Source organism: Globicephala melas, chromosome X (assembly GCF_963455315.2).
Source record: "Globicephala melas chromosome X, mGloMel1.2, whole genome shotgun sequence".
Classification (NCBI taxonomy): domain Eukaryota; kingdom Metazoa; phylum Chordata; class Mammalia; order Artiodactyla; family Delphinidae; genus Globicephala; species Globicephala melas.
The window spans coordinates 40,846,786-40,861,026 of NC_083335.1; the positions used below are offsets into that span (position 1 = coordinate 40,846,786).

General features: G+C 47.7%; 1 protein-coding gene across 6 annotated transcripts in view; it reads right to left on the reverse strand.

Annotated features, from left to right (window-relative positions):
* LOC132594518 (nuclear RNA export factor 2-like) overlaps positions 1 to 14,241 on the reverse strand; it is an 80,060-nt gene that overhangs the window by 23,355 nt on the left and 42,464 nt on the right. For 4 of the 6 annotated variants that reach the window (XM_060292471.1, XM_060292470.1, XM_060292472.1 and 1 more), the window contains 17 exons: positions 13,935 to 14,118; positions 13,548 to 13,701; positions 12,854 to 12,937; positions 12,632 to 12,736; positions 12,435 to 12,515; positions 12,227 to 12,296; positions 11,991 to 12,079; positions 11,764 to 11,871; positions 11,467 to 11,576; positions 9,632 to 9,668; positions 9,182 to 9,250; positions 9,043 to 9,098; positions 8,792 to 8,899; positions 8,628 to 8,686; positions 8,404 to 8,519; positions 8,266 to 8,308; positions 7,559 to 7,631 (listed from right to left, as the gene is read on the reverse strand). In XM_060292471.1, coding sequence (XP_060148454.1) covers positions 7,559 to 7,631; positions 8,266 to 8,308; positions 8,404 to 8,519; positions 8,628 to 8,686; positions 8,792 to 8,899; positions 9,043 to 9,098; positions 9,182 to 9,250; positions 9,632 to 9,668; positions 11,467 to 11,576; positions 11,764 to 11,871; positions 11,991 to 12,079; positions 12,227 to 12,296; positions 12,435 to 12,515; positions 12,632 to 12,736; positions 12,854 to 12,937; positions 13,548 to 13,701; positions 13,935 to 14,118 — 1,546 coding nt within the window. Of the gene's footprint in view, positions 1 to 5,856; positions 6,050 to 7,558; positions 7,632 to 8,265; positions 8,309 to 8,403; positions 8,520 to 8,627; positions 8,687 to 8,791; positions 8,900 to 9,042; positions 9,099 to 9,181; positions 9,251 to 9,631; positions 9,669 to 11,466; positions 11,577 to 11,763; positions 11,872 to 11,990; positions 12,080 to 12,226; positions 12,297 to 12,434; positions 12,516 to 12,631; positions 12,737 to 12,853; positions 12,938 to 13,547; positions 13,702 to 13,934; positions 14,119 to 14,241 lie in introns of those variants that run through there. The other 2 variants (XM_060292474.1, XM_060292475.1) reach the window with 2 other exon arrangements.

The window sequence follows — 14,241 nt, forward strand, 5'->3', positions numbered from 1 at the left end:
GCGTATTGGTAATCAGTTTGCAATCTTTTGTATTTTCAACATTTTACTCAATGTTTCCATTCTGGAAACAGCATAGAAATGCAGTTATAAAATAAAAACATCTTCTATCTTCAACAATCCACACTCAGTGATTTATTACCAAAGAAATCTGTTTAGTGTCTAAGTCAATAAATGTATTTCTGCACTATTATTTTGTGACTTGGCTGCTGATATACCTGTTTAACAAAACTTTATCTGAGTACTTTGTTAGGGCACCAATGAATACTTCTCTTTGTTTAACACGTATGGAAAAATATAGACATGCGTTTTTAGAAACCAAAATTACATTGCCACACCCATCTGTCCCTACCTTTTGCCCACCATAATACAAAGAGAGTTTCTCTTCACTTATAGGTGCCTACTTTCCAGATTTTTCTCCGTATGTAATGCACTAACATATTTAATCACCCTCATACACCCATGTTCATATATATTCTTTTGCAGAAAAAGGTCATCATATTTTACTTTGTACATCATGACAACCCTGTTCGCTTAATATGATTCATTTCCTATTAATTTATTTAGTTTGGTTTGTTTCCAAGTGGTTTTTCTGTGCATCCGCTCTTCATATCATTGACCTAACTCTACTGTTTAAGAATATTTTGTACATTGAAGAGATAAACCTATGTCTGAATACAATATCCCCCAGATTTTCACACACCTTTTGTGACTTTTGAAATGCAGAGGATATCTAATCCTTTTTAATGAGCTTTAGTGTTTTTTATTTCACTTCACGTTGTTTTAGAGAGAACAAGTGAATAATAATGCCTTCTGAGATGTCGAATGTCAGTTCATAGGATAAAATGTAACTCCAGGTTACTTTGTGTAACTCCAGGTTATGAATCCTGGAGCCGCAATTGGTAAGGTTGTTTCTAGGTCACCTTACTTAACTTTTAAGTTCTGTTCACTGAAATGAATTCAGCAAGGTAGCAGGGTACAAGATTAATATACAGAAATCTGTTGCATTTCATTACACTAATAATGAAATATCAGAAAGGAAAGTAAACAAATAATCCCATTTAAAATCCCATCAAAAAATGAAATACCTAAGAATAAACTTAACCAAGAGGTGAAAGACCTATATGATGAAAACTATAGAACATTGATAAAAGAAATGGAAGGTGATTCAAAGATATGGAAAGGTGTCCCATGCTCTTAGACTGGAAGACTTAATATTGTTAAAATGGCCATACTACCCAAAGCAATCGACAGACTTAATGTAATCCCTATCAAAATACCTGTTACATTTTTCACAGAACTAGAAATAATAATCCAAAAATTTATATGGCACCACAAAAGACCCAGAATTGCCAAAGCAATCCTGAGGAAAAGAACAGAGCTGGAGGCATAACCTTCCCAGACTTCAGGTTATACTACAAAACTACAGTAATCAAAACAGCATGGTACTGGTACAAAAACAGACATATAGATCAATGGATAGAATAGATAGCCTAGGAATAAACCCACCCACCTACGGTCAAGTAATCTTCAATAAAGGAGGCAAGAATATACAATGGAGAAAAGACTGTCTCTCCAACAAGCGATGCTGGGAAAGCCGGACAGCTCCATGTAAATCAATGAAATCAGAACACTCCCTCACACCATATACAAAAATAAACTTGAAATGATTTAAAGACCTAAATATAAGATGTGACACCATAAAACTCCTAGAAGAGAACACAGGTGAACCAATCTCTGACATAAATCGTAGCAATATTTTCTCAGATCAGGGTCCCAAGGCAAAATAAATTAAAGCAAAAATAAACAAATGGGACCTAATTAAACTTAAAATCTTTTGCACAGCCAAGGAAGCCATCAACAAAATGAAAAGACAACTTATGGAATGGGAGAAAAATGTTTGCAGGTGATGTGACTGACAAGGGGTTAATATCCAAAAATATACAACTCCATATCAAAATATAAACAACTCAAGCAAAAAATGGGCAGAAGATCTAAATAGATATTTTTCCAAAGGAGACATAAAGACGGCCAACAGGCACATGAAAAGATGCTCAACATCACTAATTACTAGAGAAATGCAAATCAAAACCTCACATGAGTCAGAATGGTTATCATCGAAAAGTCTGCAAATAATAAATGCTGGAGAGGGTGCGGAGAAAAGGGAACCTCCTACACTGTTGGTTCGAATGTAAATTGGTGCAGCCACGTGGAGAGCAGTATGGAGGTTTCTTAAATAGCTAAACACAGAGCTGCCATAGGATCCAGCAATCCCACTCCTGGGTATATATCCAGAAAGAAATGAAAACTCATACACACACACACACACACACACACACACACACACACACACATACACACACACTGGACTATTACGCAGCCATTTGCAACAACATAGTTGGACTTAGAGAATATTATACTTACTGAAGTAAGTCAGACAGAGAAAGACAAATATTATATGATATCACTTATATGTGGAATCTAACAAATAATACAAATGAATCTATATACAAAACAGAAACAGTCTCACAGACATAGAAAACAAACTTATGGTTAGCAAAGGGGAGAAGGAGGGAGGCGGGACAAATTAGGAGTATGAGACTGACAGATACAAGCTACTATACATAAAATAGATAAGTAACAAGGAGTTATGGTAATAAAGTACGGGGAATTGTATTCAATATCTTTTAATAACATATAATGGGAAATAATCTGATATCCGAATCACTTTGCTGTGCACCTGAAACTAACACAATATTGTAAATCAACTGTACTTCAATTTTAAAAAATACACACAAAAAATTCTGATTCTGATCATTTATAAGTACCTATTGGTCTTGAAAAGAGTTTAGGATTAAATGAGATAAAATGTAAAACCCCTTTCATATAGTAGTTGTGTACATGTTAATATCCTACCATTCAGGTTCTCTTTCCAAAGGGCAACAGCTTGTGCTGCTTTCTGGGTCCAGTTCAGCACCTCATGAATCAGCTAGTCATTGTGGCCCCCACACCCAGTCCTCTTGGCCCACGGAGTAGGATTTCATCCCTACCATCATCTTCAAGTCCAATGGGGAGCATGACACAGCCCAGATTCCACATCAGGCGAGGTTTCCACTATCAGTCTTTTAAGCCCTGGAATTCTATCATCTAAAACAGGAGGCTGCTTGCTTGATCTGTGTAGAGGGCAAAGTGTAGACATGTGACCCTGGAAAATTTACACATTCCGTGAGTCTGAGGTTGGCCCTCTGTAAAATGGGACTAAGGGTGCCTACTTCTAGACTTGTAAGAAGAAAAGGAGAAAACCTCAAAGAATGTCTGGCAGGCAATAGGACTTTGAGATATATTACTCCTGGCCCACCTTGCCTCCTCTGTCCTATAAAATAGATTTGAAACAGCATCTGGAAATGTAGCAGCAAGAAGTGAACTTTGGTGCCATCTCATCATTTCCTTTTTCCTCATGCTTTCTTGTCTCCTTTTCTTCATTCTAGTTTGACCAGAGGCAATTTCTTATTGAGCCCCAGGAAGAAGGATTAGCACAGAAGAGCAAAGAACAGGAACAGGTCAGCTAGACAGAAGTCATCAAACGTATGTCCAGTTCCAGAGCCATCAACTGACCACAGGACCTGGGTTGAGTCTCTTCCCCTGTGTCGGCCTGAGTCCTAACATAGAAGTACACTCAATATAGAAACAGGGGTTAGGGGTGGGGCCTTTTTGGTCAGAAGACCAGGATTTGATACTGGGAACCATTACTGGCTGGTTGACTTATCTTGAGCAAGTAATTCATCTAATATGTGTGCTATAATTGTTGCTATCTTTTATTACTATTGTGGGTTTATTCTTTCAGTTTTATGAGTATTATTATTTTTCTTACCACCCAGCCAAGTGTGAATGGTAGGAGTGGTGATTAGCACAAAGTTAGGGACGAACCCAACTGAGGCTGGAGAATATAGGAAGTGAAGACAGAGAATGGAGGTGAAGTAAGCAGACAAGCCCTGGGCTCTCTCTGGATGCCAGGCCCTGTGCCCACCCTTTCATGACCCAGGGAAGGTTTTAACCCGACAGCACTCCTGGCTCTCAGCTGCAGACAGTGGTGACCTGGGGGCTGCCAGGGAGGTGCCCAGATGAAGGACTATACCCTTATTAGCTCCCTCCCCACTGAAGACCACCAGAGCTGCCTCTCCTTTGCCATCTCCCTGCTCTTGTCTTCTGGGTATCGGAATATCGGAAACTTCCACACCTGACCCTTGAAGGGCTTTCTCCTCATACAAAAGATACTCTACCTTCCTCAGTCCTCAAAGGTTGTCCTGCACAACTTACATTCCCACCAACAGTGCAAGAGGGTTATGACACAGCAATCCCACTACTGGGCATATACCCTGAGAAAACCATAATTCAAAAAGAGTCATGGACCACAGTGTTCATTGCAGCTCTATTTACAATAGCCAGGACATGGAAGCAACCTACGTGGCCACTGACAAATGAATGGATAAAGAAGATGTGACACATATATACAATGGAATATTTACTCAGCCATAAAAAGAAATGAAATTGAGTTATTTGTAGTGAGGTGGATGGACCTAGAGTCTCTCATACACAGTGAAGTAAGTCAGAAAGAGAAAAACAAATACCGTATGCTAACACATGTATATGGAATCTAAAAACCAAAAGCGGTTCTGAAGAAACTAGGGGCAGGACAGGAATAAAGACGCAGATGTAGAGAATGGACTTGAGGACACGGGGAAGGGAAGGGTAAGCTGGGACGAAGTGCGAGAGTGGCAAGGACTTATATACACTACCAAATGTAAAACAGACAGCTAGTGGGAAGCAGCTGCATAGCACAGGGAGATCAGCTCGGTGCTTGGTGACCACCTAGAGGGGTGGGTTAGGGAGGGTGGGAGGGAGACGCAAGAGGGAGGCGATATAGGGATATATATATATACATATATATATATATATATACACACACACACACACACACACATACTGGATTCACTTTGTTATACAGAAGAAACTAACACAATGTTGTAAAGCAATTATACTCCAATAAAGATGTTAAAAAAAAAGTTGTCCTGCACACTAAGGAAGGGGGACTCTGAGGTAAAGAAGGAAGTGCCTGCCTCTCAGAGGTATGTCATCTCCACGTTTTTACCTGACATATTGTACTTTTATCACTAATGACTTTATACATTTCCTATACACAGCCCGTCGATACACACACACAAACACACACACACACGGAGATATGCTGTCAATTCCATTTGGTTCTACTTTACCTCCCCCATGAAATTGAGCACAATGAATGCTTTTCCAAGTTAATGAATGCATGTGCACATGTATGTGCACTATCATATTCTTCAATAGGGGTTTTGAGGGAGTACCCCTTGGGCCTGTTATATCAGGGGAGAACAAAAGGACCATTTCTCCAGGCCTAGAAGCCCACTGTCTAAAAGGGAGGCTGCTCCACTGTCCTCTAGAGAGGGCGAGGGATGGAACCTCATTCCCAAACTCCCACTTACCTGGATAGGTGATAGAAGCTATATGAGGAGGAGTTTGTCATCTGTGAAATGGGACTCATCTTTAACACAGAGCTGTCCTGACGGGTGAATGAGAAAACCTGGGGCTAAGGCAGGCATTATGGAAAGGTGTTTCTCATTGTTTCTCCTAATGAGAATATAGATATCTTTATGAAGGAAGCAAATCTCTCTCTGGTATGCCTTGAGTTCAAAGTTTTAAAGACAGAAGGATCTCTAGCTTCTTGGGAGACTCAGAAGCTCCTAAGAGCTGCCCAACATCGTGCCTCTGAGCAGACCCTAACCCAGTTCCCCACGCTGGGAAGACAGGCTTGCCTTTGACTCACCTGGTGAGCTCAGTGAGAGATGGCACCAGGGCAGCAAGCCGTAGTGTTTGCCTAACTGCTGCTCCTGGACTGCTGCGCATGTTAATACGTTTATAGGAAAATTCTAGACCTGTCTCCCATTCAACAGTGCAGGGGTCCTCAGATCATGCGTCATCCAGCCACGTCACACCACAGTTTCAACCATGTGCTGCCTCCCTGTGAGACAAAAACCTAAAAAGTACTACCATTTCATTGAAATACAATTGTCCCTTCTTCCATTCACTAATAAATAAATATATATTGGGCTTAAAATTTATACTATTCCATTTGAGGTGTCTCATTAGCTCTGTAGTAGAAATAAGATAAGAAGGAAAATTAATATATGGGCAAATTTAAGAGTTACAAATGAGCTGAGATGGCTCCTTCACATTAGCTGTTAACTTGCTCAAGTTTCAAGGCACTAAAGATTAAATAATCCCTCCTTGGACCCCTCTTCCCCATTCAGCCACAAGCCTCTCTTTCTCATTGTCTCAGTCTCTCTATTTCCTTCTCTCTCTCTCTCTCTCTCATGATGAGATCTCATTTTCTGTAGATAAATATAGAAATATATAAACATGCTTAATAAATATGTAAACACCTACATAAGCAAACTTACAGGAAGATATGATGAAGGTGAAAACATTCAACGGTTACCTCTGGGAGGTATGTTTTGGGGTAATGATTTTTTCCCCTCCACATGTACTGTGACATATACAGTGGAATGAACCTCATGCACACTCCTGAACACCCAACTGTCTATTAATACAGAAGCAGCATCCATGAAATTAATAAAAATAATACAAGGCTGCTCAAAGTAACTAGGTAGCTTTATATGTACCACGAATGAAATGTTCAGATTAAAAATGACTGAAATAAACAAGGAAAACAAATTACCTTCAAGTTCCCATTAATCACTCCTCTACTCCTCCCAGCTCCCTCCTATCCCCATGCAACCCCAGCACTCATTTCTGAGACCACTAGAGGTTCATCTCAGATGGGGTGGAGGATGCCTGCATGATGTCCTGCTGCTGCTGGGAGAGGGGTGCATGGAGCTGGAGGTGGGTGTAGGCAGTGGGATGGAGAACACACTCTGGGTCTCACTGGGGTCGGCATCCCTCACAAACAGCTCGTCATTCATGATGCACAGACTGAAGGAAAAATGGGCCCTCAGACAACTGGTGGATGGACACCCACACCCCCAATACTGACTCTGCTCCCACTGGCACTCAGCAACCAGATTCCTTCCACATCCCTCCTGTGTCTGTCTCCCAGGTACCTTGACTGGTACCTCTGCCCCTCCCCACAGAGCCCACCTTTGGAGAGACTGTCTACCACCTTCACTCGATTTATAGGTTTATCCCCAACCCACGGGCAATTTCGCATTTACCCTTTACCACAGCCCAAGGGCTGGACGCTCTGATGCCCATTCTCGGAAGAAGACACTGAGTCACACAGAGGTCATGTGACTTGACCAAGATAACACAGCGAGTGAGTGTTGTTTCAAGGAGAGAACCCATAGGCCGATTCCAGAGCCCACGCTCTTCCTAACCACTAGGCTACACTGCTCCTGGGATCTCCCTGCTGGCTTTCCACAATGCCGAGTAAACCTAAGGTCTTTGCCACCACATTCCCACGCCCCTGAGCCCAGGTGGGGATGGGCATTCCCACCCAAAACAGGGCTCTCACCTGGTGTAGCGGGCAGGGGTAGCGATGAAGGTCCGGGTGAAGGCACGCACACAGCCCTGAGAACTTCCTTCCACTTCAACAGCAAACAAACAACAGTACCCCTTAGAGCCACACGTGCTGTACACGCTCACATGGCGGTCCCCAGTCAGGGTGTGACTGGACACTCATGCTGAGAGGGCAGTTGTTCACGGGGGCCAGGGTGTCGGGAATGGGGAGGGCAACTATAAGAGCAGTCTGCACCCAGTGACAGGACCCCTGACGACCACCACACAAGTTCACGGGGTGCATTTTTCACAGCCGCCCAAGAGGTGGATACTACTACCCTGTTTTGCAAATGAGGAAACCGAGAGGTTCAGTAATGGCCCAAGTTCTCAGAGTAAGGATCTGGGATGAGAGCCACCAAAATCCACAGCCTGTGTCCCCAACGCCCAGGGTGTGCAGGGCAGACAGGCATGGACACAGCTCAGACCTGGATTGTCTGTGGGAAGCCTGAGGGCAGGAGAACACAGTGGGGAAGGGGAGGGGAGAGGAGGGGAGGGGAGGTGGGGGAGGGCAGGTGGGGAGGGGAGGGGTGGAATGCAGGGAAGGGAAGGGAAGAGAAGGGAAAGGAAGGGAAGGGGTCAGGGAAGCTAGGTGGTTCTGGGAGTGAGCCTGGCCAGGGGGAGGCAGCAGTGGGGCATCTGCGCTGGGGGTCTACACACACTCACCTGCCTTGAACACCCCACTGACGGAGAAGCAGAGCATCGTTTCCTGAAAGGGAAGAGCCCAGGCGCCCAGTCACCACCTCCACCTGCCACCCACCTGCGGCTTCCTGGGCCCACGCGAGGGAGGAAGCAGGCGCTCACCGTCTGGAACCACGTGTCCACCACGAAGGAGCTGAAGGCATGCTGAGTCTTGGGCAACACACAGAGGGTGTGCACAATGACACGTTTTGTGTGCTTCAGCAGCTGGACCCGCAGGTCTGTGAGGGGAGGGGAAGCGAGCGAAGGTCAGGGGCTGCCACGCCCTGGGCCCTATGATTGACCCCTTCACCACCCTTTCCCACCCAGTCTTCCCATCACACACTCACAGGGGTCCTTGAGCTTCTTCATATTCCTGCTGTCCTTGAAATACTTGCACAAGCTGCTTCTAGGAGACAAAGAGCAACAGTGGGTGGTGGGTGTTTGCAGGAGCTGCCTGCGTCTGCTGGGTGGCCACACGGCCCGGGAGCAGAGGCTGTACTGTCATACTCACGGGGCTGGGTCCTCGGGGTGGAAGGGAATCATCAGGGAGAAGCAGGCCTCCTCGTGATAAGCACCCGCGAGAACCTGTCTGTCTCCATAGTCATGGATCAAGTAGTACCTAAGGAGGAGCAATGAAGACAGTCTATCTCTGTGGTCTGGACCTCAAATGAGACTTGAAAACTCCCCTGAGCAGACCTGTGCTCAGGTGGCCTCACCTGTCCTAGCCCTCCCTCCCTTGCTCAGCTTCCCTGAGGTACTTACTGCTTCAGGAATTGCAGGACTAGGCTCTTCAGCTCATCAGATCCAAAGTAGCTTCCCTGGAATCAAATGGCACTTGAGACTATGCAGTAGATAAAGCCTCCCTGCAACACCCCAAATGTTGTTTGATCCTCTTCCTGACCTTGCAGAGCTTTACTATGTAGGGAGTGTCAACGTCAACGGTCACTGGTGACGGTAACTCCTGGCCATCCTGGAGAAGGGAAGAGGAAGTCAGCAGTGGAGACCAGGGGAGTGGCCTGGATGATCCGGGAAAAGGATGGGCCCAGGAGGGTGAGGGTCAGAGGTCAGGTGTGAAAGGGCCCTGGAAATTCCATGGGAAAGCTTACAGTGGATGTCTTCATCATGAGGTCCTGGAAGTCTCTAGTGTTATATTCAACTTGTGTGCGTGCGTGTGTGTATTTATGGGCATTTTTCCAGCAAGTATATCCATGTCATTTTCAGGAGTCCATGTCCCCCAAAATGGTTAAGGTTCTGATGCTAATATGTGATCTAGGCAAGACCCAAAGGGCTTGAGGGCAGGTGCAGAGGCCACCGACATTCGTAAGAGACAATGATTTACGTAGGCACTTACCAGGCGTAACAACTTCGGGAAACATTCTCTGATGGCCCTGTCCAAAACCAAAAATAGAGAAGAGGTGGTTGATAGTTCAAGGTTGCAATGCTTCCTTTGAGTTAAAACAGTAATACCATAAACAGAGATCAGTGTGCTCTGGCCAATCCAGCAGCACCCTTTGCCCACCTCTGCTCCTGATTTTAGGGGTTTTCAGTCCACTTGCCTGTTGAGCACTGAGCATCTGTCATCTTACTGTCTGAAAGGCACTGTCTCCTCATCTCTCTCAGTACCTTCACTTTAATATTCCTTCCCTGCCTCCCTTCCTCTCCTTCGCCTAGGTAGCTCCCACCCAGACTACTCGGACTCCCTTCTCCAGTGCCACAGGGACCAGCATTTCAAACCCATGCTGCAGGGCTTCCTTCTCCTCCCTCCCTTCCTCCAGGGCCCCACTGAAGGCTGTGGGGAGAAGAGGGGATGGAGTGGGAGCCCGGGGCTCTGCTACCTCACTGGGGGTCCAGCACTCTGGCAAGACCCCGACACCCCCCAGGGATGGCCCAGGATGCTGGGCCAGCGAGGTGAGTGAGGTGGGGCTCAGGGAGGGAGATGGAGGGGATGAAGACAGAAAGGGAGTGAAGGTAGGAAGGGAGAGATGAGAGAGACATAGGGGCACAGAGACAGGGGGGAGAGAGACAACAGAGGGAAGGGAAAGAAGCTCTCCCGTGGTCGGGGTCAGGGAAGAAGAGAGAAGAAAGGGGAAACGGCACACTTGTTGCGGCTCTTCACCTGCCCCAGAATCGCCCAGACACACCAGGTAGGAATGGAAAATATGCACATGTTGGGCTGGGGGCCCACTGGATGCTGGCTGAAACTTTGTCACCTGTGTGAGCTCAGCCAGACTTGGGCATGGGAAACCGAGCAGCCATGGGGGCAGATCTTCCCCAGAAGGAGGAAAGGGTCAGGTCCCAGCTCAGTATGGGGCTGAGGATCCGTGGCCCCCTCTGATGATCACCGTCTTCTCTCCCGATGACCCCTGCACCTCTCTGAGTTGGTTCTTTATCTGAGGAATCATACCTGTCTCAGGCTGCCCAGGGCTCCTGTGAAGGACCAGGCAGGATGATGTGACGTGTGCAGGGAGGGATGGGAAGTGCCCCTCAGAGGCCTGTCCTTCGGTCTCCTCTACCACCTCTGCCCTCTGCCTTCCACTCCTGCCTCAGGAAGCCCTCTGATCACTGGCGGGGGCCCACGTCTGGCCCCTGACTCAGGGAGCCCTGCTTTTTCCCAAGGAGGGTCCAGTTCCTGGCACTGGGCCAGCAGAATGGATGTCATGACAGCAGCCACCCATGGCCTCAGCCCTCAGCATGATGCAGGAAAGCCCCCATGTCAACCTGGGGGAGGAGGGGGGATCCCTTTGGAGGAAGGGGAAGAGGGCCCCTCTCAGAACGGGGGAGGCAAACCCCATCTCAGCACGAAGAAGGAAGGCTTCTCTCAGCAAGAGGCCCTGGACTGGAGGACCCTTCTCAGTCCAGGGCGCCAGCATCTGGATCAAGGCTGGTCGCTCCTGGTCCTGGTGAGGAGGAGAAGCCCTGTTTCCTGGGGCACACTCTTGGGAGGCCTTGCTGGAATAGAGCTGGGCGCAGAGAGCTGGAAACAGACCCCAGAGCACCTGCAGAGGTGAGCAGGTCAGGGGAAGGAAACTCCTCACCGGTGATAGGCACAGAGAAAGCAGAAGGTGGGGCCTGTGATCCTCCCAGAAGACCAGGGCTGCCACCTTTGGCAAAGGGGCACTGTCACAGATAGTCTAGGCTCCCATGGGTGAAGGTCACCAAGAAGGGTGACAGGGTGTTCACACTGACCTTACATAGGTGGACTGGTCTGGGAAGGTGTCACATAATGGGTTCCCTTGCAGCCACAGCTCTTCAAGCTTCAGCCCTTGCATCTTGCTCAACTCCCACACAGACGTCAGCTGAGAAATATGGCGCAGAAGTGGGAAAAGGAATCCCAGGGAAAGAGGGACATCCGGATCCCTGCACCCCCAGACCCCTCCCTCCCACACAGGTACCTTCACCTGCCTCCTGTCATCACTCTGATGGACACTAACATGCCCCACCCCCCACTCTCAACCCAACTTTGACCTGGCTCCCTCTTCTCACCTCATTTTTGGAGAGGTTCAGGATCTTGACCGTGGGGGCCATCTGTATAATGTCAGACAGGCCATCCAGCTGGTACAGTTTGTTGCTGCTCAAGTTCAAGGACAACAGCTTTGGGGCAAGAAGAGGGAGAGTGAAGGTTACTATCTAGGACCTTGGAGACAAATCTGCCCTCCACCCCATCTCTTCCACCCTCTACCCTAATACCAGCACTGGGCCTACAGCCTCACCTCAGGGAAATACTTTTCGATGACCTGCAGGGTGGCAGCCATGCAGCTTCTTCGATTCAGAAATATATCAATATCATAGCCCACCAAGTCTTCAGGAAGGAGAGGGGAGGGAATAGGATGGCTGAGTGGGGTGTGGGGCCAGCACCAGCCCCTCCCCACGTTACCATCCCTAAGTTCTCCCTCCAGGAAGACCCCTCTGCCCTCACCCGCCCTAGAATTACTGCTGTCAGCCGTACCTGGGTCAAGGCGGAGCCTCTGGAGGTCAAGAGCTTGCTGGGAGACATCAAATCGTTTGCTCAAGGTCAGCTGTGGAGAGAGAGATGGAGAGAGCCGCTCTGAGGCTGTGGTGGTGGCAGGGAAATCGGGGGCGAGGGGGACGGGGGACTGGAAGAAGGAGAGGTGGGTCTGAGCGCTGGCACACTACTCGCCGTGAGTCTCCATTACCTTTAGCTGCTCCATTTCTTCTGGCTTCAACTTATCCCGCACAGAGTAGGGAACAGCGGAGGGGCTGACAAAGACAGGTATCTGCAGGAAGAAGAGGTGGGGTAAGCACCAGGAACTCTAGTTCCAAAGAAGACAACCAGCCCCTGGCCTGTACTCCTTCCTCAGGATGAGGTACACGTAACGCCCTCGACACACACCTTTCGGCTCTCCTCGTCACGAATCTTGTAGCTGACATCCATCAATGCAGAGGCAGTGCTAGCTTCCTGGACAAAGAACTGAGCCCCATTTTGCATAAAGTGGAACTACAGGGATTGAATGCAACAGCAATAGAATCAGAAGCCAACAGACCCTGCTAAACCAGGTCTCTCTCTCTCCCCCTTCCCTGTGCCCACGCGTCTGGCTTCGGCATCCTCTCTTACGTCCACTGGAGTGAACGGGACACTGCAATGGCTCTGGATTGACTTCATTAGCCATGTCTTGTCATACTTTATCCCACAAGGAATCTAAGGATGAAAAGAAGGCATGGGAGAGAGGACAGACAACAGGGAATTTAGGCTGGAGGACGAACCTTTTCCTGTTCTTTCCCGGCCTTCTACTGAGCTTGAAAGGGCTTGTAAAGAAGGGACCACTGGCATGATTTCTTATGGGTGTGCGTAATATGGATTTCCTAAATACTCTTTCTCTCCAGTCGAACTCTCTTCCACATAATCAAGGTGTCAGAGATGATGTTCCTTTTATAAATTTCCAGGAGATCCTACCCAGCGCACACACTGCTTGCCCCTCAGACAAGGTCTCCAGAGGCTCGACCCTCCGTCTCCCACACTCAGCTTGCCAAGCTGAGACCTCCAATGTGGAGTTGCTCCATATCCTTGGCAGTAGTTTCCATCTTTGCTTTGAGACAGGCTCCTCCGTTCTCCTCACGGTCAGCCTGCTCCCTGTACATTGCTTCCCTGAACCTGCCCTTAGATGAACAAGACTGTTAACTCCTGGTAATAAAAAGGACAGATTACAAACTGTCCCCAGTGAAAGAAACCAGCATCTCTACATGAGACCAACACAGCTCCCCCTGCCTTTTCTCTCCTGCACATTCCGTACATTTTACAGGATACTCACTGTGACCCTGAACCAGCTCCCTGGGGTTCCATCTTGTGTGTTCTCCCCCATTTCCCTCTCCAGAGGTTTTCTGTTTCTCCACACAGTAGTATGAATGTGGCCTTCACTTTGCCATCTCACTCCTCTCTTGTTGCCTCGGATGGTACAGGGAGAGCTGCAGGGGGGATGTGGAGAGAAGGACGGTGAGTGGCCATAAGTGCTAAGAAAGTCTTCTGTACACCCTCGCCTCTTTGACACCAGCTCTACAATTAGGATTGCTCAACCATTATTTCACTTCTAGCATGCTTCAGTTTTGCAGTGAGAGAAGAAAAACAAGTCCACGGAGAGTGAGAGAGGTGCATAGTCCCAGGGGCTGCTGTGTACAAACCCAGCTGCCTGGCCACTTACTGTCTTACTTCGGGGTCCTCCTGGACATCCCTCTTCACCACGTTTCCATCATCCTCCTGGAGGTTTGAAGGCTGAGGCTCACACCCATCGCGTTCATAACGAGGGCTCCTCTCGCCAGAATTACCTGGGAAAGAACTCCAACCTTTCTTTCTTCCTTGAGGTGGTCTACCACCATCACTGTATTCTGAAAAGAGGAACAAAAATACAAGTTTGCAGACACATCTGTGGTCCACTTACCACGTACCATGTCTTAGGCTAACAGCATGGTAGGGCAGGCCAAGTGCCAACGTGGCCTAAGGGACCAGCC